The sequence below is a fragment of the Thermobia domestica genome, chromosome 3 (genome assembly GCF_964235325.1).
Source record: "Thermobia domestica chromosome 3, izTheDome1.hap1.1, whole genome shotgun sequence".
Classification (NCBI taxonomy): Eukaryota; Metazoa; Arthropoda; class Insecta; order Zygentoma; family Lepismatidae; genus Thermobia; species Thermobia domestica.
The window spans coordinates 18,825,270-18,851,310 of record NC_137456.1 but is presented as its reverse complement, the minus strand read 5'-3'; the positions used below and the strand labels follow the sequence as shown (position 1 = coordinate 18,851,310).

General features: G+C 37.3%; 1 protein-coding gene across 2 annotated transcripts in view; it reads right to left on the bottom strand.

The window, feature by feature from the left end:
• Dus1 (Dihydrouridine synthase 1) overlaps window positions 1–26,041 on the bottom strand; it is a 314,851-nt gene that overhangs the window by 54,941 nt on the left and 233,869 nt on the right. For both annotated transcript variants that reach the window (XM_081750530.1, XM_081750531.1), the window contains one exon: window positions 3,358–3,600. In XM_081750530.1, the coding sequence (XP_081606656.1) occupies window positions 3,358–3,591 (234 nt within the window). In that variant the 5' untranslated portion in view covers window positions 3,592–3,600. The remainder of the gene's footprint in view (window positions 1–3,357; window positions 3,601–26,041) is intronic.

The following is a 26,041-nucleotide window of genomic DNA, read 5'->3' as shown; positions in this document are numbered from 1 at the left end:
TTTCACATCTGAGAAGACGGAACAATTAAAACAATGAACTGAAAGGGGAGAAACGGCTCCACAGAAGGCGAAGACAGGTCCATCTGTTAGCAAAGTTGTGCCGTAGTTTCTTGGGATACGCGTGGAACAATTTTCATTGATTACCTTCAAAAAGGAAAAACAATCACCGGCGAACATTATATAAACTTATTTCAGTGTTTGACTGATGAAATCAAGAAAGAAAGAAAAAAAAAACAGCCGCATTTGGCGAAAAAGAAAGTGTTGATTTATGAAGACAGTGCTCCAGTTCACATATCCGTTATCGCGATGGCCAAAATCAATCAAAATTAAAGTTCGAAATGCTTCCTCACGCACCCTATTCGCCAGATTTAGCCCCTAGCATTTCTCTTCCCAAACTTGAAAAAAAAAATAGCCCAGTGGTAAAAGATTTGCTAACAATGAGGAGGTGAAGTCTATTTTGAGTAGCTCGATGTTTCTCACTATAAACAGGATATCAAAGCTATTCAACATCGCTAGGAAAAGAACATCGGGCTAAAAGGAGACTATGTTACGAAATAAGGATATTTTTTGGTGACTTCTTTTGTAGGTTTCTAAATTTAGTGGTTTCTTTGTTAGGTTAGGTACTTTTGGGACTGTTCTCGTAACACTAAAGAGGAAAATGGAAATTGGGACAGATTAAGAGAGAAAATTCTCAAAGGAACCAAAAAATGAAAAATGGTTCTGGAAAATTATCTCTATTTCCAACTGAAAGTAATATTTGTCACGTCGGTTACGTTGGAAGATCTCATTTTTTGTTGTAAAAGAAAAAGTACACACCTAAATTTTTTTTAACCATATGTATTATTAACTGTAGTTATTTTCCACCTTCAACCATCTATATAAATTCATGATCAGCTCTCTTCTAAATACCACTAAGAAAAAAAAAAAGTTCCATACTGCAGTTACAACACACCTAGTACCATCCCCCGCACAGGAACAGCTGTGCTTTTGTTCTGCAAATGATCTGAATTTTCTCCGCATTGCGTTCTAAGCACTGCACAAATGTTTTCAGTTTAGGAATTCAGTTAATATAAAGAATGTACACCATGAAAATCCATTCAAATGGAGACTACTTATACGTGTGAAAAAATCCTCCCAAGCAACATCATCCCGTGTTTATCATATTACCACATGAATCGGTAATTCGGAGAAATATACTTCCATTTTAACACAGAAAGGGAACCACCATGTAAGTTCTCTGGTTTCTCAGCAAGGGATAAGCATTAGGAAAACTTCTATAGCAAGCTTTGAAAATACAGCAGGCAGGGCTATTGTTTCTGTAACGTTCAAAGGAAGAAGCTTCACAGATACCTTTCTTTTTCATCTTCCAAAATGAACATTTTATACACTGATAGGATTAAAAGAAATTCAGAGATTACTTAAGAGCCTGACACACTAAAAATAATACAAAATTTACCATTTCCCTTTAGCTTGCTTATTTACAAGTGAAAGGAGATAATGAAATGCAATTTACCACAACCTATATAATGTTATTTTACAACAAAAAATATGAACCTGGCGAATTTTCAGTGTTGCCATCCACAGAAATTACAGTGTTGCTAGAATAACATTTCCCCCAAAATCTAAGTTAAGACAGCGACTAAAGATAGAATTAAACTGCATTTGATTACGTATCATGTTGTTTTGTTATCCTGTGAACTACTTTTTAAATAACATTATTATTTAATTTTAATAACTGTATGTTAAAACTATTTTGTTTATTACAAACTAAATACAACTATAATTTAAAAAGTAGTTCACAGGATTCCAAGACAACATGACGCGTAATCAAATGTAGTTGAATTCGCTCCATTAGTCGCTGTCTTAACTTAGGTTTTTTGGGAAATATTATTCTGCAACACTGTAATTTCTATGGATAGCAACTGGGCCGGATTAAGGGAGAGGATTAGGGGAGCTACAGCCCCGGGCATCCACTCTGATCCAAATCTCAGTTGGCTATCTAAAAAGAATCATGAAGATACAATCATCATCATAAAATAAAATACCACCAAAAAATGAAACATATTCCCTTAATTTTCCTACTGTACTATCACAGAAATGTATTAGGTGAAGTCAGCAGGGGCCACATATTTTTTCTAGCCCCGGCCCGGAACTCCAGATAGGTTAATCTAGCCATGGATAGCTGAACACTGAAAATTCTTGAGGTTTATATTTTCTGTTGTAGGATAACATTATCAAGATTGTGGTAAGTTGCATTTCATTATATCCTTTCACTTATGAATAAACAAGCAAAAGAGAAAGGGTAAATTTTGTATTATTTTTTTAGTGTGTCAGGCTCTTAAGTATACCTCAGCATTTTTGAAAGTGTGTTTAGCGGAACCTGAAATTTCACGAGTCAGTGAAAGGGGGACGAACAAAAGGGTAGATGGGTAAATTTACACACCACTCCCGAATGTCAGACAGATAATAAGATTAAAACGTCTAATATAGGCGTAACATTTGCTCGCACATGCAATACGTGAACTTTATTTAAGGTTGTACATATACCATGGGTCGAAATTTCCTATCGTCATTGGCAATCGAATATTTTAGTTCGGCACGATGTATTTAACCTTAATTTTGTTTGCCTTGGAATTGCAAAGAAAACATGGCGACATAGTTCTCTGATATGGATACTGGATTGTTATCTGCAATTACGTGCCCTGTCTTGCTTTGTCCCCTATCTAGCTATTTCTTGCATAGATGGGTGCCGAATTAGCGAAACCGACGAATAACTGATAACACTTATTTTTTTTTTTTTTTTGTATTTACATTACACCCAGGCGCGCACTCAGATTGTTTTTTTTTTTGGGGGGGGGGAGGACTCCAATACAACGAGCCACTATGTCTTGTAGTATTAAACGGTCTCACCTTATGGCTTCGCAAATGCACCTTCGGTGCGGAAACCACACTATCGATGAATGTTCGGATTCCACACAGAACTATAGATCCACACAGTGGCGTATTTAGGGGGAGCTTCTAGGCTTAAGCCCCCCCGAAATCTTACTATAGTAAAGTATATGAAATATCTTGCAGAATTTTCATATTTTCAGGCAAAGTCCCCCCCCCCGAAACAAAATCGTAAATACGCCACTGGATCCACATATTATACAGCCTGGCTGTTGGAAGGACAGTTTAAGACCAAATCAACCAACTAACACACTTGTTATTGAAAATAATATTTTAAACATCATGATGTTTCGAATTACGATTTTTAAATACCGGTACTTTGATCTGAACTGTGCTGAAATGCACTGCACATATTCTATATTATTTTCCCGACGAAGTTTACAAATAATATAAGCATTATGTTTTTACCTGTACAATTAGCGGCCGATCCTGAGGACACGACGCGAGAGCTTCCTTTCTGTACCTGGGGTCCCTGATGAACACTGAACTATGCAACATTGGAGTGTAGCAAAGCTGGGCGCCATGGCGTCTACTTAGTACACGCCATGCCAGCTCACTCGCATCGACCATCGGAGCCACCACAAGTTGAGGAGAGCCCAGCACATCTCGCCAGAAATCGTAACCTGTTTTCCTGGGAACCATTGTTCCTGCCTGCAAAAATACAAATAGAAACATCCTTAAGAGTACTGTTTCACTAGAAAGTAATTATTGTAACATTAGACAAAATAATTTAAAGGGGTTTCGCTGTTCTTTTTCATATATGTTACCTAAAAAACTGTAAAAGACTAAAAAAAGAAATAACATACACGTGAAGGTCATGCATGCTAATCGGAATTGTACTGTCTTAGTTTTAACAATATGACAGCTGATTTTCACTAAGACATTAACAGTCAGCTTACATATGAATACCCTATCTAGCAATACAAATCTCCAATTTTAAACTCTCCTGTAAACTCTCATTCGTTAGATACTGCTCACCGTGACACTCCTAACACTTTTGCCAAAGAACGCATTCACTTCGTTTTGGCCTCTTTAAAACTCAATGTATATACAGTGTTTTGGATATATACAAGGTGGCCCTTTACTGACTATAGTATTTATAATTCTGTACAAAAAGTTTCGATATGGCAACATTGTGTAGGCTAAGAGTGGATATAACGGTGAAGATGGAGTATCACCATACTATGCCATTCCAGTGCGAGAGTGGCTGAATGAAACATTCCCGAACTGCTGGATCGGTCGACGGTGGTCTGTGGAGTGGCCAGCTCGATCTCCCGATTTAACACCACCCAAATTTTTCTTACGGAGGGAGGTTTAAAGGAAAAATTGTATCAACATCATACACAATTTGGTCGAAATACAGGAATCTATCACAAAAGGGTTCCACAAGATACCAATACGGGTCTTTCATGCTGCTTGTGACTACGTTGCTCTTCGTCTCTAGGCATATATGGATTTGGATAGTATTGGTGAACCATGCCATGAGAATAGAGATTAAAATCTTGTAAAGAGATGTATAAAAGTAATGCGTTTACGTTCAAGTTATGTTGTTAGTTTCTTTAGTGCAGTCTTTGAAACCTCATACACATAATTGCGGGCCACCCTGTAGATAATTGGTGATTGCAAACTTAAAGTTTTGGACTTAGTGAAATGAAGATATTCCACTAAATTACGATCGATAAAACCTACATAATCTTTATGAAATTTGATATGGAGACAAAGGTTGACGAGTTTTGTATACAATCGAGCATAAGATAAAATGTTACGGTATATACATATTTTGTTTCCAAGTTACTGACTTAGCTTTCTACCTAAATGTTGTACAATGTTGTGCAGATCTTTGGTCCTCGAGTTATTAGAAATCGAATTGGGCGTTGAATTCACTTGAGCCCAAATATCAAGTTTGATATCCAATAACTGAAGAACCAAACGCCTGCACACCACAGTATTTCGCGTTCATATTAAGCTTGTTAAGTTTACCAATATTGTAAAATTCTACTGAAGCAGGTAGAAAGTAGACCAATTATACACGGGAATTGATTTTCTCCCACAACCAGTTTTATTATAAAATTTTCTGTTTAAAAACAGTATAACACAGTTTTACTATACAAGTATAAAATTCACTAATAATTTAGGATAAGGGGTGTACCAAGGAAAAGGCAGCCTAGGAAAGGATCTCCACAGACTTCCACGCAAACTACAGGGGATGGACTTAGGATTCTCAATCCTCCACGCAAGCTAGGTGGTTGCGATTAGGAATCCCGCAGAGCTCCAGGCAAGCTAAGAGAGGACTTTGACCAGCCGAAGACACACAAAATGTGATGGTCCTGTGGATTTTATAGCTGCTCCTCCTGTGTAGCGGTGTCACTTATGTTCCTCCTCCATCACATGACTACTGGTGGCACTGTTCTTGTCGTAGTCTGCCTCTTATACTAATCTGTACTAGAGACGCGCGTGATGCTGTTTATGAATACAAACACGTGTTGATTGTTAGTAAATAGAACTATGTGCGAGATATTGGTCAAATGGAGACCGTGAAAATTGGGAAGCACTAGCTCAGAATCCAATTGGGACCATGAGGAAATGAGTTGAGTCGATTTTAGTTTAGCGTCCCTTTCAGCACCGAGGCTATATGAGACGTGGACCTACTGATTAACGTGGAATCCGAACCACATTAGCTCCCGCCGGGAATCGAACCCGGGTCCCCATGAGGAAATGAAAATGAAATTAAATCTTTGAGTTTTACACCCCACGGTTATGCCGGTTAGGCTAAAGGAGACGGTGATGTTGAGTAATGAGTGAAATGAAGAAAGTGGGAGGAAACGGGAGAACCCCGAAGAAACCCACGCACACGGTGTTTGTTCACCACAAGGTCCACTTGGCGGGAGCTGAGATCGAACCTGGAACCCCAAGCACCAGAGGTGAACGCTCTACCACTGAGCCACCCCCCCATGAGGAAATGAGTCCAACGCTCTAAGCACTAGGCTGGTGCCTCCTATATTTGAAAGACTTAGGAAAAATTTAGCTTACAAAAATTATAAATTCAGATTCTATTTTAAATTTTAGGTCTCGTCTCTCTAGTGGCGCCCTCGAGATGAGACGAGAAATGTTCACGTGTGTCGTCGGCAATACTAGTTCACTCAAGACGTAGATATCAAAACACTGTTTCAGTGTTACATGATACGTAGTATAAACACTATAAATTGATAGTGATTGTGCGAACACGATGAAGAGTATTTATCACCGTTTAAAGATATACAAGTCATTACAAAATATATTACAATAATGAAAATGGTTTAAATGTTGTTATATCACTCTCTTCATGGACCTCTCGTGACGCGGAAGGATTGTGGTAACTTCTAGATGAAATTCTGAAAAATCAAGGTATATTTTTTAAATACAGGGTGTTTCAAAACAACACCGACAACGTTTGGGAAGGATTCCTAACACCAAGATCAGCCAAAAAGTATATACCAACTTGAATGTACAAATGCTTCCTTTCGGAGTTATCGGTTGCCGAAAATATGAAAAATGAGCTTTAAAGGCCCCAATCTCCAAAACTATGGGACCTACCGTAGTCGGGCCAAGACTTCACGTAGGAAATAATATGTGCGCTATCCAAAACTACATGTTTCAGAATCCTAAGGTACTCACGCAACAATTTTTTCTAGAGGGACTTCGGCTACGGCCATTTAATTTAAAGTACTCAGAAACTACCTCCATAAAAATTATTTCGGAAGTACCGCAGGATTCTGAAACTTGGATATTTGGATAGAGCACATACTAGTTACTAAGTGAAGTCTTGACCCGACCACGATAGGACCCATAGTTTTGAAGCTATGAACCTTTAAATTTCAGTTTTTTAAAATATTTTCTGCAGACTATAACTTCGAAAGGAAGCATTTGTGCACCCAGGTTGGTCTATACTTTTTGTCTGATTTTGGTGTCAGGAATCACCTCCCAAATGTTGTCGGTGTTGTTTTGAAACACCCTGTATAAATGTACAAAACGAGATCACACGAAAATTTTTTTTCGAGAATCGAGACGAGACATAATTTTTCAAAAATCGAGACAAAAGTTCTACAAAATTTACAAGACTACAAGAGACAATATTCTTCACTCATTTTTGAAAGCAGACAAGCTTTAAGTTGTAAGCAGACAAGTGAAAGAAATTAATTACCTAACCTGACATTTTAAGACATGCAGGAACATAGATTTAAAAAAAAATCGTGCAAAATAAGGAACCGATGTGGAACACACGAATACTATCACTCAGCCAATAATTAAAACGGAAATGAACGAACGGTGGGACGACGGAGTGCTAATGAGCTGAGTGCTGACGTCTGCGGCCCTAATTAGAGGTGATTGACGCATTGATAGACTCTCATTAAACACTGGGACATCAATTTGTCTTCTATTTCCAATCCTTGGCGGCCTTTGCCCTTCCAGCACAAGTGAGCGGCCAGTTGAAGGAAAAGGACATCGATGCATATGCGAACTTCTCGTTTCATTAAATACACTCAAAGGCTGTTTAATATTGCTCAACTGCACGTAAACAAAACGTAAATGAAGCGAGAACAGCAGGAAACGTTCACCGAAGACTTTCCAGCATGACACGGAAATTTAAAGCGCTTTGGCTGAAGCAAAAACGAGTGACAAAAAGGTTCTATATGGTTTGATACATAAAACTGAACTTAATTATAAAGACAAATTATTTATTATGGCATCTTATTTATTAGCATTTCATAATACAAAATTACCTTATAGTCTAGGAGCTAATGTCTACCAAAAAATTTTTTTTCGCTCAACCGGAGGTACATCTAAGATTTGACACCACAGTTTGGTAGAATCGGTTATATATAAACACCCTAGGCAGTATGTCTCGCCAAATTATGGTATCACTAATTTCTTGGACGCCATTTTGTGTTTTGATCACGTGACTTCGGTCACATTCGGGAGTCGTTGGCTTAAAATGTGCATAACCCCGGCTAGAATTGAGCGATTTAAATAATTTTGGCACTAAATGAAAGAAAATGAAGTGTTCTACTACATTTGAAGCCAACAAGTTTCGAACGTGACCGAAATCACGTGATCACGATCCAAAATGCTCCGATAAAGTTGATGACACCACAAATTGATGTTACATCTAAGGTTTGACACCACAGTTTGGTAGAATGGTATACGTATGAACACTCTAGGTAGTATGTCACGTCAAATTGTTGTATCACTAATTGTATGGACGGCATTTTGTATTGAGATCACGTGGTTTCGGTCACATTCCGGAGTCTTGTGTTAAAATATTCATAACTCTAGTCAGAATGGACCAATTCAAACAATATTCACACCAAATGAAAGATAATAAAATGTACATTCTTGTCTGTGAGGCACGCAGTGCACCGTCAAAGTGTGACCCTCTACCTTGATTTGCTATTGCGGTGTAACCCCTATTCTCTAAGGGAGGGGACGGTGGCTCAGTGGTACAACGTTCACCTCCGGTGCTTGGGGTCCCTGGTTCGATCTCAGCTCGCGCCGTGTGGACCTTGTGGTGGACAAACACAGTGCTCGTGGGTTTTCTCGGGATTTTCCCGTTTCCTCCCAATTTCTTCATTCCACCATTTCATTCATTTCTCATCATCACCGTCTCCTTTAGCCTAACCGTGGGACGTAAAACTGAAAGATTTCATTTCATTTTCTCTAAGGGAGTGGAATACACCCACTGCGCAGCCAGACCGAAGTCCTGAGTGGATACAAATTAACCTATTAGTCGACATAATCCTGGTGGCAAGACAGTAATTCCCATGCTGAACAAATTACAGCAGTTTAATATTGCATGGAGGTAGTGTCTTGCAGTATTGGAACCCTTCTCAACAAAAATTTCTGGGTGCGCGCCTGATCTTGATCAAAATTATGGTTGATCATATCATCAGAATGAAGCAAACCTTCGTAGAACTAGATATTTTTAATTATAAATTCCCCTGCGCTACAGCTCGTGAAAGACTATGGTGCTTACGAAATGAAAGGTAGAACTATACTTTTAATTTCATGAACGAGACCAAAAATTTTTCGAGTCTAGTAGACAACATAAGTTCAGCGAAGTGTTAGATCTCAAACACTGTTTTAGTATTACATGCTTCATAGTATTAAAACTATAAACTGATAAAGTGATTATGTGAACATAATAAAGATCATTTATCAGCGTTTAAAGATACGCAAATCATTACACAATATACTCCAATAATAATCATGGTTTAAATGTTGTTACATCACACCCTGCGTGTACCTCTGGTGACGCGGTAGAATTGTGATAACTTCTAGATTAAATTAAAAATAAAAAAAACGAGGCATAAATTTTATAAATAAATTTGTCTACAAAGCGAGACGAAACGATAAAAGCTTTCCGAGATTTGAGACGAGTCGATAAAACCTTATTTTTGTCTTGTCTTGTCTCGTCTCGTCTTGTCTCATCTTGTGGAAAAAAGCTAGTCAATGCAGAGAATCCCATCGCTGTTTTCCTTGGTTTATTGAACCAAATTTCGCTGCCTCTTTATTGAAACGGGTTCTGAATTGCTTAAGAGTCTTAATCACTGTGAAATTAAAATACCGTTAATTTTATACTAATTACGCGATATCTTTAAATAGATAAAAGATAATCTAAAAGTGGAACAAGAGCTCCCTAGACAATATATATATATATATATATATATATATATATATATATTTTTTTTTACACGAGGTACCGGTACTGTAATCACGAGGCACCTAGTAGCTTTCTCTTTGCAGCCATTTATAAAAGCGAAAATAAATGCCAATTTTCTAAATGACTGGAAATCGAAAGCAGATAAGTGAGTCGTGATAACGGTATCTCATGTAAAATAATAATATTGTGTAGGGCGCTCTTGTTCCACGTTTCGATTATCTTTTATCGATTTAAAGATAGCACATAATTACTGTAACATTAGCGGTATTTTAATTTCGCAGTGATAGGGTTTTTTAAACGCGCTGGACGAACGCTGAAACTAAGAGGTAATAAATCAGATGAAGTCAAAAAGATTCGAAATTCAAATAAGGTAAATCCACCCGTTCTGAAGTACAAACTAAATTTATTTGGAAAATATACAAAAGTTACTTCCATTCATACTACAATTTGATCGCAGCGGTTCCACGGAAAGCATCTATCGGAAGAGTTCATTAAAAAAAAAAAAAAAAAAAAAAACTTTTTTCCTTTTAAATTCAATTCGAAGGACTAATTCGATAGTCAGGAAGTTTGCCGACACCTCCCAACTTCCTCTCTCAGTGGAAGGGACTAGCTTTGAGAGAGAGAGAGAGAGAGAGAAGCAAGACGTAGGAACAGAGTTAATAATGTTTGAGGACGTGATCACGAAGTCTAACAAAGACCACATATCGAATAATATGCAGTCTACTGTACGGTGAAAGCTCTCCTTGGTAACTGTGTGACAACCGAGAATTCTTTTATATATAAAAGCCACATCTAACTTTTGCTTCAAAAGTAAATTCTTTCATTTCTTTTCTTTCATAGAAAAGTTTGTGCTTACATTCTGCGGTCTTCATAGCTTTAACTATAGAGTCAACGTAGGGAAACTTTCCACAGAAGTATAATGCAAAGTCGCAACCAGTCGTTTCCCGATTGCGAAAAAAGTTGGACTTTCATTGATTTTTTGCAAATCTATATTATATGTGCATAAAAGCAACTATAGTGATCGCGCGAAATCGTGAAGCTTCACTTGCAAGGGAAGGTCGGGAGGAAACATTGCCTGCAAAGAAAATAAGCATGCCATTTGAAAGACCAATTCACGCTGATTACAACAAACAAACAAAAAATTCCTGTACGGTTGAGAACTTTTCGAGAGTTCAACGTTAAATGCACGACTGTGCCAGAAGTATATAACAGAAGTATTCTCTCCCATGACAAAGTCTGATGATTTGAACTTGCTACTGCTTGATCACTGGGGTCTATTCACAGACAAATTGTCCATTGCAAGTTGTATGATGGATGGCAAAGACGTAATGGTTGAGAATATACCAAAGAACTGCACACGTATAACCATTTGATGTTTGTATTCCAACCAATCAAAGATTATGGCAAGAGATTTCTACATAGTATGGAACTTCATCCGGACGTTATGATGTACCAACAAAATGATCAAATAAAGTTTGAGTCCATGCTAATGAATCAGTTCCGATCACCGCGATACATATGATTGTTCCATAAGGCAGGTTATCGAACAAATTATATACCCTTTGAATCACCTGTCGAATTTAGTTTTCGCTTTGGTTATGCGAACTGTTCTTTTGATGGATACAACGCAATTGCACATATAAAATGTTCATGGTGTACGGAAGTCTTCTGTCTGCGTCAGTTCCTCATAGAACAGAAGAACACCAGTGATCAATTTTCAACTCTAAGCTGTCATTATTGTGAACACCTATAATGACTAATTTTAACTAACAAACCCGTTAGTTATTGCAAAACAATTTCTTTTTTCTGCCACCTCCGATATATTTCAATTCGTGTGTCAATATTCGTTCCTAACAATGTTGTACTTAACGCGTTTAAATGCGTATATTCTCATTTTTTTTTTTACATAACCTTCCAAGTTGATTCTCTTGAAAAGTTCTCAACCGTACATGAATTTTATTAGCTTGTTGTAATCAGCATGAATTGGTCCTTCAAATGACATGCTTAGTTTCTTTACAGGCGAGTGTTTTCTTCCGAACTTCCCATGCTAGATCTATCTATTTTAGCATCTAGTAGAATGTGATATCATATCTAGTTCTCCACGAAAACAAGTATGTCCGGTCGTCTTATGACAATCACATGCAGTATAAAATCTTATTTCCGAAACCGCCACTGGAAATTCAGAAGTTATGCCCACATAATTTAAATACGAGGCGCGTTCGGAAAGTAACTTCCGATTGGTCACTGTGCGTGAAATAGTGGGGCAGCGCCACCATCTTTGCACAGGCGGGCGCGGTAGATCAGTCTGCATCCAGCTGTGGAAGAGTAGAGATTGTCTGATCACTTTTGTAGCGTCTTAAAAATGTGTGCTGCAATAGAAAACCCCGCCAAGTGCGAGGTGCAACCTGTTATATGTTTTCTTACGGCAAAATCATATTCATCAGTAGCTATTCATCGGAAACTTCGTGTCGTGTTTGGAGTAAGTGTAATGAGTGAAGGAGTTGTTCGTGAATGAGTTCGTTCATTTAAAAGTGGACGAACACACATTCATGACGAAGAGAGGAGTGGCAGGCCATCCGTGGTCACTGATGAACTCATTAAGAAAACTGATAGAAAAGTTCGTGAAAAACAACGTTTCACAATCTCGGAGCTTTCCGAGGAATTTACACAAATTTCCATGACTGTGTTATATGATCTAGTGACACATAAGTTAGGCTACAGGAAATACTGTGGCTCAAGGCACAGGAAGAAAATTGTTATGCTGATGGAATTTCTAAGCTAGTGCAGAGATATGATAATTGTTTGAATGTTTATGAAAACTAGGTTGAAAAATAGAGCAAAGAAGTAGTTTTCAGATGTATATAATAATTTCTTTTTATTTACTTTGGTGTTTCTTTTTTAACCAATCAGAGGATGCTTTCCGAACGACCCTGTACGTGATGGCACGCTGACTCAGTGGTAGAACGCTTACTTCTGCTGCGTCGACTCGCTGGTTCGATTCCCGGGTAAGTTTGTTGAGGACAAATTGCATCCGTAGGTTTTCTCGAGGTACCCCCGTTTCCTCCCACATTCTTATTCTATTGATTATTCCATCATCATTGACTTGTCTTAACCTAAAGAGCATAAACGTGGTACGTTAAACTGAAAGATTTCTTTTAATTTCCAATTAAGTGCGTTTTCCATCGTAATTAAGAAGTTCCACACTCTACTCCCAGTGGTGACCTATTCAACACTACTCACCTCCCGGATCGCCCCTTGCTTAAGGAGGTAGACTACTAAATATTTTTCAAAAGCTAACCATTTTTCTTTTTCCAGTTTTTCGTAAATGAAAAGAGATAATGAAATGTAACTTACCTCAGTAATAGATAATGTTATTCTACACCTGAAAATACGAATGGGAAGAATTTTCAGTGTTGCCATCCATAAAAATCACAGTGTGACCAGAATTTGATTACCCAAAAATCTAGGTTAAGGCAAACACTAGAAAAATGAACTTAACGGCAATTGATGTCTTAACATACTGTCTGTGTTCCTTGTTAACTACTTTTTAAATAATATTTGTATTTATTTTGTAATAACTTATTTATTTTGTAATAACGTATGTTAGTTATTACAAAATAAATACAAATATTATTTAAAAAGTAGTTAACAAGGAACACAGACAGCATGATAAGTCATCAATTACCGCTGAGTTCATTTTTTTAGTCGCTGCTTTAACCCAGATTTTTGGGTAATTCAAATTTTGGTCACACTGTAATTTCTATGGATGGCAACACTGAAAATTCTTCCGATTCGTATTTTCAGGTGTAGAATAACATTATCTATTACTGAGCTAAGTTACATTTCATTATCTGTTTTCATTTACGAAAAACTGGAAAAAGAAAAATTGTTACCTTTTGAAAAATATTTGGTAGTCTGGCCCCTTAATTTGGAATAAATTCGTGCTATAAATAGTATCAGACTGAAGTGCCCGAATCAAATTTCCTAATTGTGCAGTGACCTCACTTTAACAAGACAAGAAAAAAAATTCAAAATTTAATTTATTTTGATTTCTCAAGTATCTCAACGTTCCTTCCCCTTTCTCTTTTACTTAGAGAGGAAATTAGAAGAATTCTGACATCCTGAAGCCAGCCATCTTTTTTTTTTCTATTATTCTTTTTCTCTTGTTCTGTTTGGAGTCACGCGGACAAACGGTGCTCATTCAATCAAGACATGCAAAGAACGAGGGCATCGATTTCGTCGTGGTGCAGCAACACAAGCCAATAACCTTACGGCTCTTCTCTAAATGAACAATGAGACTCTAACGAAATCGAAACTACCTATACAAGTTTCAAAAGACGGTGTACTCTACACACACACACATACACAAGGAGATTCAGCAAAATTAATTGTTATCATGTTTCCTGCAGTGCGAGCGAGCGAAGTTCTCAAATCTCATTACTTTCCTTCTCTTAACGAACGCTTTCTGCTCTGAATCTTTAAATACGAATGTATTCTTTTGTTTCAGCTAAATTTAAATGAGTTGTTTTGGGAGAAAGTCAAGCAAAAGAAAAAGAAATTCTAAAATAAAAAGAAATTCTGAAATACAGAAAAACAAGAAATTCTGAAAAACAGAGAAAACAAGATTTTACCAATAAACTCAAACGAATTTATTTTCAAATGATGACAGCTAGCGTCCGCCGTTAGCCTTTTCACAATTCCCTAAAGTTGTTTCATGGTTGCCACCAGGGGCGGATCCAGGACGGACTTCTGGGGGGAGGGGCGGTGGGTTGTAATACAGCTACTTAGAGCTACTTTTAAGAGCTTCAAACTCTGATATGAGTTTTATTTATATATAAGGTAAGAAAGTTCCCTTTTTTGGGGGGGGGATCGCCCCGATCGCTTCCCCCTGGACCCACCTCTGATTGCAACATTTTGACGTTTGGACCATCTGTAGATCAATCATTTTCATTATTTTTACCACCAATGAAATGAAATGAAATATTTCAGTTTAACGTTCCACGTTTATGCCCTGTTAGGCTAAGGGAGACGGATGATGATGAAAAAAATGATGGAATGAAAATGTGTGAGAAAACAGGAATATCCACAGAAAACCCACGGACACGATGTTGTCTACCACAATTACTTGGCCTAGGATCCAAGCCGGGACCTTACGCACCAGAGGTAGCACCTTACCATTGAGCGAGACAAAAAAAAAAAAAAAAAAGAATTCTCTCGTTTTCGAGACTAGGATCGAGACGAGACAATTACCGTGAACAACAGTTGTTCACCCAAATCTTAGATCTTTAACATTGTTTTAGTATTACATCATTCAGAACAAAAACTATCAACGTTTGAACATGGATAGTATCCATTGGATACGTCATTATACAATATACTCCAATAATGAGTTTGGCTTAAGGGTCTTCATCCCGGCGAAATGAAAATACCGCTAATTTTACAGTAATTATGTGATATCTTCAAATAGATAAAAGATAATCGAAATGTGGAACAAGTGCGCCCTAGACAATATTATTTTACATGAGAAACCGTTCTCACGACTCACTTATCTGCTTTCAATTTCGAGTCATTTTGAAAATCGGCATTTATTTTCGCGTTTCTAAACAGCTGAAAACGGAAAGCCACTAGGTGACTTGTAAATACGGTACCTCACGCAGAATAATATTGTCTAGGGCGCTCTTGTTCCATATTTCAATTATCTTTTATCTATTTAAAGATATCTCATAATTACTGTAAAATTAGCGGTATTTTCATTTCGCCGGGATGAAAACTCTTAAATATTGTTAAATTACATCCTTCGTGTACCTCTCGTAACGCGGAAGAATTCGGGTAACTTCTAGACGAAATTAAGAAAAAAGACAGGTCATACATTTTGTACATGAAACGAGACAAGAAGAAGTACGGTGGCTCAGTGGTACAGTTCTCGCCTCTGGTACGTGGGGTTCTTGGTTCGATCCCCGGCCATGTAAGTTTACGGTGGACAACATCGCATCCGTGGGTTTTCTCAGAGTACTTACGTTTCCCCAACATTTACATTCCACCAATTCTTCCATCATCATTCACTTGCCTTAATCATCCGTCAACTTTACCCTAACGGGCATAATCGCACGACATTAAACTGAAAAGATTTGAAAGAGACCAGAAAATTTCGAGACGAGACGATAATAAATTTTCCCAGAATCGAAAGGAGACTTGTACAAAATGAACGAGAACGAGATGAGATTTGTATAAAAATTTACGAGAACAAGACGAGACTTATAAAACATTTACGAGAACAGGACGAAATTTGTACAAAATTTACGAAAACGAGACGAGACTTGTACAAAATTTACGAGAACGTGACGAGACTTGTACAAAATTGACGAGAACAAGACGAGGCTTGTACAAAATTTACGAGAACGAGGAAAGTTGTACAAAATTTACAAGAACGAGAGGAGACTTGTACAAAATTTATAAGAACGAGAGGATACTTGTACAAAATTTAAGAGAACGTGACGAGACTTGTACAAAATTTAAGAGAACGTGACGAGACTTGTACAAAATTTAAGAGAACGTGACAAGAGGACCTTCTTTTTTGCCTGGTGAGCAACACTTGTTTTAACAAAAATTGCACAATGGTCGGCGCCGGTCTTCTGCCTTCAGACAAGCTTTCTAGACAAAGACAACTGTACAAATACAACTTTAATTCAGAGATTTCAAATCATGAAATATGCACAGGAAGTCTGTAAGATAAAATTTAAATGCAGGAATAAATTTCATAACACAATGACACTTTTATATATGAAAAAAAAAGTTTCTTAAAATACAAAAGGAAGTTTGTTTCGAAATATACGTAATAAAATCACATTTTTGAAACCACAAGATTGTACTACACCAAACAGTCTAAATTAAGCACTCTATATTCCATATGCAAAAATTACTGTTCAGAAATACCTCCTTTTTATCTTCTCACGCACAATGCGACCAAAATATTTCTCCTCCAACCCTTTCCTCTTCTAGTACGCTTTCCAAGTCTTTTTCCATTTTAAGAACATATAATTGCTTCAGGCGTGATAGCTTTATCACGTCATTTATAGTGGGAAATATTGTTTCGTTGTGACGTCATGTCTCTGGTTGCCATGACAACATTAAGAACTCGGGCACATGTATGAGTTTGTTTAACATACAAAAATGTGACTAAGAGGAACGTACGCTATTTCAAAAGAACAAGAGACTTCCTTGAGATTAATTTTTGTTTAATATTATACGTGAGGACGAAACAAAACAATCTAGTACCTATATATTAAAATGCTTGGTTTATATGTATGTGGTCAGGAAAAGTTTACATATTTGTGGTTAAAAAAACTGTTTATATGTTTGTTGCCAATCTTTTCGACACCGATTTCTCGATAACCATAGGCTCTAGGAAGATGCCGTTTTCACTGATCGATTCCAAATTTTGTGTACATTGTTCTGTTCTAGGGTCGCGGTGGCTCAGTGGTAGAGCGTTCACCTCTGGTGCTAGGGGTCTCGGGTTCAAACCCTGTTCCCGCCAAATGAACTTTGTAGTAGACAAACACCGTGTGCTTGGGTTTTCTCGGGGTTCTCCCACTTTCTTCATTTCACCATTTCATTCATATCTAATCATGACCGTCTCCTTTAGCCTAACCGGCATAACCGTGGGACGTAAAACTAAAAAAAAAATGGTTCTGTTCTAACTAGATATTTTTAGGAAATGGCCATTATTTCTTTATTACATTTTTAGGGGTACACTGGAAGTATTGAAATTTTCAAAAGTAAAGCATCATATCCTACGAGTTATATATTCCAATACCACACATTTGTATACGGGGTTAATATACCTCTTCCGCGTTTGTTTCATGGATAATGAAAAACGAAGGATAACAATTTCTCCAGTCTAAGATTAACCTTTATTGTATGGAGTATTTTCCAATGAAAACCATGTATCAGCGACATTATAATTAATTGTGTATGAAATGTATTTCCTTCTTACATACGCCATGCAAGAAGAAAAAAAAACACAGATCATACATGAATCAGAAACTGCAACCGAAAGTAAGCTCAAATCTTGCAAACAGTGAAGATATTAAAAAAAAAATAATAATAATAATCTGAGAAATCTCCCCTTTATGGTACACCTTGCCGATTTTTTTTTTTTTTTTTTTAACAAGATGTCCTTCATTTGTGTCTGTAAATGGATAGGTACAGATGTTATGAGGAACGATAAGGATATTAATGTTTATATGTGAAGGATGCATTATGCAGAGAGCGCAGGTCCTAGTATAATGTTATACAACACACACACACACACACACACACACACACACACACATATATATATATATATATCACAGTAGTTGAGAAATTAAGTAATAGCTTGTATAAATGGATAATAGATTTCAACAAAGATCCGCGCAATGTCCAACAGCGTTGTTCGAGGACTATTTTAGAATAAGGTGAAATATCCAAATGATGGATAATACAGTTGGATAATATAATTCGATTTTTTTTTTTTTTTTTTTACATTTCCTTGAACTCTCTATAACACTCAATGTTACGAGGGCCGTTCGGAAAGTAACCTCCGATTGGTTAAAAATGAAACACGAAAGTAAATAAGAATAATTTATTACAAACATCTGGAAACTACTTCGTTTCTCTATTTTTCAACATAATTTCCATAACACATTCAAGCACTAGCTTAGAAATTCCATCAGCATAAATATCTCCCGCCTGTGCCTTGAGCCAGCCTGTGACCGCATTTTTTAGTTTCTCATCATCACCAAAGCGCTGAGATCCAAGCCACTTCTTCATATGCATGAAGAGATAATCATCACTGGGTGCCAAGTCTGGGATAGGCAACTTTTCCATCAATTTTCTGAACGACTTCATCACTGACCACGGATGGCCTGCCATTTCTCTCTTCGTCTGAATATTTGTTCGTCCACTTTTAAATGAGCGAACTCCTTCACTCATCACACTTGGTCCATACGCGACACAATGTTCCCGATGAACAGCTACTGCCGAATATATTTTTTGCCGTAAGAAAGCGTACAACAGCTTGCACTTCATACCTGGCGGGGTCTTCTACTGCAGCACACATTTTCAGGCGCTACAAAAGTACAACGAGTGATCAGACAATCTTCACCCTACCACGGCTGGATGAAGACTGATTTACCGGGGGCGCGTCTGTGCGAAGATGGTACCGCTGCCCCCACAACGTCACGCATAGTGACCAATCAGAGGTTACTTTTCGAACGCGCCTCGTAAAATAACCTCTGTAAATCGAATGTTTAAAATTTACAACCTCGATAAGTTGAATTTTAAGGGTTATATAATCATAATTAAAAACTTCGGTAACTCGAAACTTTCATATTTGCGAACCTCTACAAGTCGAAATTTACCTCTGTAAGTCGAATTTCTCTTGATGTGACCTTGAGAACTCGATAGTTTTACGTAATTTTCACTGTTGACAATGTGTACTGTAACTGTGTTTTACTCATGTCTAGACAATGAAAGTCCCCTCCACCTGTTTCTAGGTCTATTGTTTCGGAACTTTAAATTTAGAAGGTGTTATGTTCGTAATTTAATATTTAATATTAAAGAATGCATGTTTGTTTCTTATATGATCATGTTAAGATTCAAAAGAAATGTTTCTTAGTTTTGAATACAGTTCCCACCAAGAGTCGAGCCCGGATCTTCGTAACCATACAACCACGAAAATTTCGTAAGTTTTACGTCCCACGATTATGCCGACTAGGCTAATGGAGACGGTGATGATGAGAAATTAATGAAATGGTGGAATGAAGAAACTGGGAGGAAACCGAAGAACCCCGACGAAACTCACGTACATATGTTTGTCCACTACAGGTGTCCACGCACACGTGTTTGTCCACCACTTGGGGATCGATCCAAGGAGCACCAAAAATGAGCGTTCTACCACTGAGCCACCGCGGCCCCCATACAATCACAAGGGGACTCTGAAATCAGTGTCAAAAGTGCTATTAAATTTCTTATTGGAACTCTTGGAACAGGTACAAATAATAATAATAATAATAATAATAATAATAATAATAATAATAATAATAATAATAATAATAATAATAATAATAATAATAATAATAATAATAATTCTGTTGCATTGTGATAGCAAACACACTGTTCTGACGCCCTATGTTCAACCTTAACCTAAAAATTAAAACCTTTCTACGATCAACTTTTCTTGGTCACAGGATTTTTCTTCGATGGACGTTTTAAGTTCATACAACATGCACGAATAAAAAGAAAGAAAGAAAAAAGGCCAAACATTAGCTTTTAGACAAACACGCAATTCCCATTCTCGTACCTGGCTCGATAATGCCCACAAGGAAACACACAATTTATTTATTTTCTGTTATTATATTAGTTGAAACCTTATGACAATACAGGCAAAAATCAATATATGTAGATTCGAATATAGACATAACACTTAGGCTCTCTTTTGTAAATCCTAACCAGTCCGGAATTTTAACAGCCAAAATATTTAACAAAACTGAATGAAATACCACTTCATCTGACTTATTGTCATGCAGGTATCTTTTTATCAAAAGAAATGAACTCGTTTTTCCAAAATACTAGTTTCCGGAAATTCTCTAGACCGTGATTGAATTCAGGTATAGGTGTTAAAGATAACGTTTATGTCTATTTAGTATAAGACAACAAGAACAATGGTCCGGTACCTTATGATAACAAATCTTGTGGCCAGACTTGTTTAACCCTCTTAAGAGGCCTTATCACTGCGAAATTAAAATACCGCTAATTTTACAGTAATTATGTGATATCTTCAAACAGATAAAAGATAATTGAAATGTGGAACAAGAGTGCGCTAGACAATATTATTTTAGATGAGAAACTGTTATCACGAGTCACCTTGTAGCTTTCCGTTTGCAGCCATTTAGAAACGCGAAAATATATGCCGATTTTCCAAATGGCTGGAAATCGAAAGCAATAAGTGAGTCGTGACAACGGTATCTCATCTAAAATGATATTGTTTAGCGAGCTCTTGTTCCACTTTTCGATTATCTTTTTATCTATTTGGAGATATCACATAATTATTGTAAAATTAGCGTTATTTTAATTTCGCCGTGATGGGGCCTCTTAAGGAAATATAAAGTTTAAAAGTAACAAAAATAGTTTAATTCATTGAAATAATTATTGTGATAAGTTAATTGAACTGGGACCGCAATATTTAATTGTGTGTTTGTTACAAGGTTATTTTCGATCTGATGTGATATGATTTTCAATTTAGCGCCACCTTCACCAGTGAAGTTATATGAGACGTGGTCCTACAGCTCAACGTGAAATCCTAACCACATAAGCTCTTATCGGGAATCGAACACGGGTCTCCTACGCCAAAGACACGTAAGCTAACCGCTTCGCCACGAGGAAGCACTAAGTGATTTCTGAAAACTAGTATTTTAGGAGCACAACTTCGTTATTTCTTCTGATACAAAGACTTCTGTGTAAAAAGTCGCTGAAGTGGCACTCTATTTCTTTATGTTAAACCTTTTCATTGGTACCATCGTAACAGCCAATGACGACTCAACTCGTCATGATAATTTTGCTTGTATTTGCAGTCTGACGACTACGTTCGTCATAATAAGATTCGTATTGGGCGTGATGAATTAATACGTATTTCCCGTAGGATGTAAAACTCAAATACGTATTTTTAACAAATGTATTCCCCATTCAGATGCAACTTTCTGATTTGGAAACTCCCCGGTTAACAGGCCTTAAGAGCCAGAAACGTTTAGGAATCACAAGAAAAATTCAGTTTAACGTCCTACGATTATCTGTTAGGTTAGTGGAGACGGATGATTTAGGATTTGAATCATGATGGAAGAACGTGGAATAAGAAAGTGGGAGGAAACAGAAGGACCTCGAGAAAACCTACGGACATGATTTTGTCCACCACAAACTTACTCGGCTGGTGATCGAACCACAGACCCCATGCACAAGAGCTAAGCACTCTACCACTGAGTCACCTGCGCCCTAAGAATCACAATGAGGAAGATAATAATAATAATAATAATAATAATAATAATAATAATAATAATAATAATAATAATAATAATAATAATAATAATAATAATAATAATAAGTATTCTGCCATTATTAGTATTTCACATGCCACACCTGAGACTTCATGTACCATGGTTTTCAGCTAACCTCTTTGTCTTACGTAGAAATTTTCTGTCTTAGCACTGTCTATTAACTGTAGTCTCTTGAGCCCCTTCCTCTTTTTCTTTCCACCATGCCATGTAGCACGTTTCTAACTACAAAGTTCCTTCCCATCCAATATCAGAACAATTTTCTCTTCCTATTTTTAATTACACTTAAAATTATTCTTTCTCCACTGTTTCTAAAACCTTCTCATTCGTTTCCAGTTCGACCCAACTATTTCTCTCCACACCCACGTTTCAAAAACCTCCAGTCTTTTCTCATAATGTCCATGTTCTTGCTCCACAGAATAAATCCTCCATGAAAACACATTATGAGCCCTTTTTTGAACTTTTTACTCAAGGACCACAAAGTAGACTTTTCTTCCTCATAAATGCTTCTTTTGCCATTTCTATTATTGCTTTTACTTTATACTCGCAATTGATGTCAGCACTAGGTGTGCCCCTTCTGGCATTGCTGTCGATATGTGCTTTCCCGTACCTCCCTCGACAGAGGAGGAACAAGTTGCAGCGGACCCTCACTGAGGCCGCGATCTTTCAATTGTTGGATGCGACAATGAATTATTTCACGGACATTTGGTCTTGTTACCCATTTTAAGTAGCCTACGATCTTCACTTGTCAAGACCAAGTGACTGAACGACAAATAGGCAATACAACTGAGGTCATTCACTTAAGGGAGGATTTCCTTCGTCAGAGGGTGGCACGGGTGGGGTCGAAGTATGTTTCGCATATTTTACGACGGCGCACCTGAAATAGACAGGCTCTAGTAATAGCTACTACCCAGGAATAGAAAACTAGTTGCCTGTACAACGTTTTTCCCTTCCTATTTTATATTTGCCATCGACCGCTTCATTTCATTCACCATGGGCTTTGTTGTTTCTAACGTTTATTTTCATGCCATATTCATGCCGGAGTTTTTTTTTTTTTAATTTTCTAATATCTTATTGATTATATATATGTTGTTTCAAAACAACATCGACAACCTTTAGGAGGTGATTCCTGGCAGCAAGATAGGACAAAACGTATAGACCAACATGGGTGAACAAATGCTTTCTTTAGGATTAATAGGCTGTCGAAAAGAATGGAATTTAAAGTTCGGTAGCTCCAAAACTATGGGACCTACCGTAGTCGGTTGAAGACTTCACTTAGGAACTAATATGTGTGCTATCCAAAAATGTTCCAGAATTCTAACTGTAAGGTACTCATTGGACAATTTTTATGGAGGGAATTTGGTTTTGGGCATATAATTGAAGTACTCACCAACTATATGTATAAAAATTGTTGTGTAAGTACCGCATGATGCTGAAACATGGATATTTGGATAGGGTACATACTAGTTCCTAAGTGAAGTCTTGACCCGACTATGGTAGGTCGCATAGTTTTGGAACTATGCACCTTTAAAGTTCAATTTTTTCATATTTCCATGAGTCTGTATAGCTTAGCTCACGAATCTCTGCCGCAATTCTAATTCTTCGTTGCCGTCAATCGCGGCAGAGATTCGTGAACTAAGCTCTAACTCCGAAAGGAAGCATTTGGGCACCCAGGTTGGTCTATACTTTTTGTCTTATCTTGGTGTCAGGAATCATCTCCCAAACGTTGTCGGTGTTGTTTTGAAACACCCTGTATATTGTCATTAATATGTAGCACGAGAAAAATGAGTACAACAAATCGTTTGTTTTATACGACTTTTACCTTGAATTACGTTCGTTGACCGTGCCTGGTGGATTCTTTGGAATACTACTTCGAAGGACTCTAGATGTCACTGGTTATGTGCTTTTTGGACTTGACGTATCTGTAAATTCGAGGTAAAGTACGTATAAAATGCACGATATCCATTTTTCTTACGCTATATCCTAATAGGAATATATATGTTCATTCAACTTCCTATATGAAACGTTTACATGTCTATTAATTTTCTTTTGCATATTTTAGAATATTTCCCTTCGTTCCGATTTACGTAAAAGAAAAAAAAAAACGTCATGACTGCGTTAATCCTCGTATAAAGATTTTACCAATAATCACGTCAAAACTATGAAATGACAATGAAAACTGCAACTGATAATGAAATATATGTACAACTTACCTCTGGTGCGTCGGGTCCCTGGTCGATCCTCGGCGAAGTAAGTCCAGTTTCCTCCTACTTTCTCATTTCATCAAAATTCTTCCATCATCGTCCACTTGCTTTAATTATCGTCTCCATTAGCCTAAAGGGTATAATCGTGGGACGTTAAACTGGAAGATTTAATTATATTTCATTTTTGAGATAACCCTATAGAAAATAATCTGCGGAGGGAGAGATCACAAGATCTGGGCGGCAAGTTCACCTCATTTCTCGATAGAATGCGTTCAGGGAGCTTATCATGCAAAAGTCCAGAATAATATGGTAAATTGCGATAATGCTATGCGTTTTTGAATTGTGAATCTATCCTTGTTACTTGTCACAGACTACGGCACACAGCCTTCTCAGTGTAAGCTCGACATTTCAGTTAGTGTTGTCAGAAGATGATTTTAAAGGTCATGTTTTTGGCAAACCTATATTTCAACTCAAAAAAAGTCCTGACCGTGTAGGATGGAATTCTGCCATTTTGTTTGTTTGTTTGCTCAAAGTTTAAAGTCCTTTCCACTACCAAGTCTAAATTATGTTAGATGTGAACTTACAATTTTGGGGATTCCAGCACCAAAGGCAAAGCTGTCAGAACTCCAACCACCGATACATTTAGCTCATGAAGTTCATTTCTGAAGTTCTCTCTTGATTTGAATTTGAAATAAGAATTCAAGCTTTTCTGATGTCATCATGACTACAGTTATTTTTGGGTAGAAGCCTGTCTATCTCAAGTGTGCCCTCGGAAAACATGCGAAACATACTTCGGCCCCACCCTCTGACGGAGGAAACCTTCCCTTTGCTTAAGAGTCTTCATCCCGGCGAAATTAAAATACCGCTAATTTTACAGTAATTATGTGATATCTTCAAATAGATAAAAGATAATCGAAATGTGGAACAAGAGCGCCCTAGACAATATTGTTTTGCGTGAGGTACCGTTATCACAAGTCACTTATCTGGTTTCGATTTCGAGCCATTTTGAAAATCGGCATTTATTTTCGCGTTTCTAAACAGCTGAAAACGGAAAGCCACTAGGTGACTTGTGATAACGGTACCTCACGCAAAACAATATTGTCTAGGGCGCTCTTGTTCCATATTTCAATTATCTTTTATCTATTTGAAGATATCACATAATTACTGTAAAATTAGCGGTATTTTAATTTCGCCGGGATGAAGACTCTTAAAGAAAAGAAATGAATGACCATAGCTGTGTTGCCAATTTGCCATTCAGTTGTTTGACCTTGACAAGTGAAGATCGTAGGCTACTTAAAATGGGTAACAAGACAGAGCACAGCGAAGTCTGTGAAATAATTCATTGTGGCAGCACTTCCGCATCCTACAATTGAAAGATCGCTGCCGCAGCAACTTGTTTCTCCTCTTCCGAGAGAGGTACGGGAAAGCACACATCGACAGTCGCGCCAGAAGGGACACAGTTGAAACAGAAAGGCTCCAATCAGTCAGGTGAATTCCACATCGTACAACGTTCTTGAGAACCGACAACATGGTAAAGTATGAGAGAACACAAGTCAAGTCATTGTCTGTTTTCCATATAGATAATGGATGGATGTATTAGCTATATGCTACTTTATCCTAGTGAAGTTTTTGTATATGTGTGTGTAACAGTCGTGACAGTTAAAGTGTTATTGTAATAGCTGTGATTTTTTTTAATTACTTTTGTTTTGTATATTATATAGGTGTTGGCAGGAAGGGGGGTGGAGTCTGATTGGTCAATGGCGACGTCCAATCAAGCTCCGTTCCCTTCCTGCCATCACTTCTGTTTATGAACTTTCATACTTTACCTTGAAACAATGTTGTCGGTCACTGATATGGCTGAGTGACGCTGACGGTGGAAATGACAATCCTGAGTGGTAGTTACTTTAGCCAATCAGGTTGTCTGTAGTGGCCCTCATAAGGGATTGGTCCTCTATATAGATACATCATAGTTAATTGAAGAACTCGGTAATCATATCGATGAATATAGACATCTTAGTAAACATGTCTTTTTCTTCCTTAAATCTTGGCATATATTTCTTAAGAATTGGTAGTAATCTGAAAAGATGGAATTCTTTCAATAACTG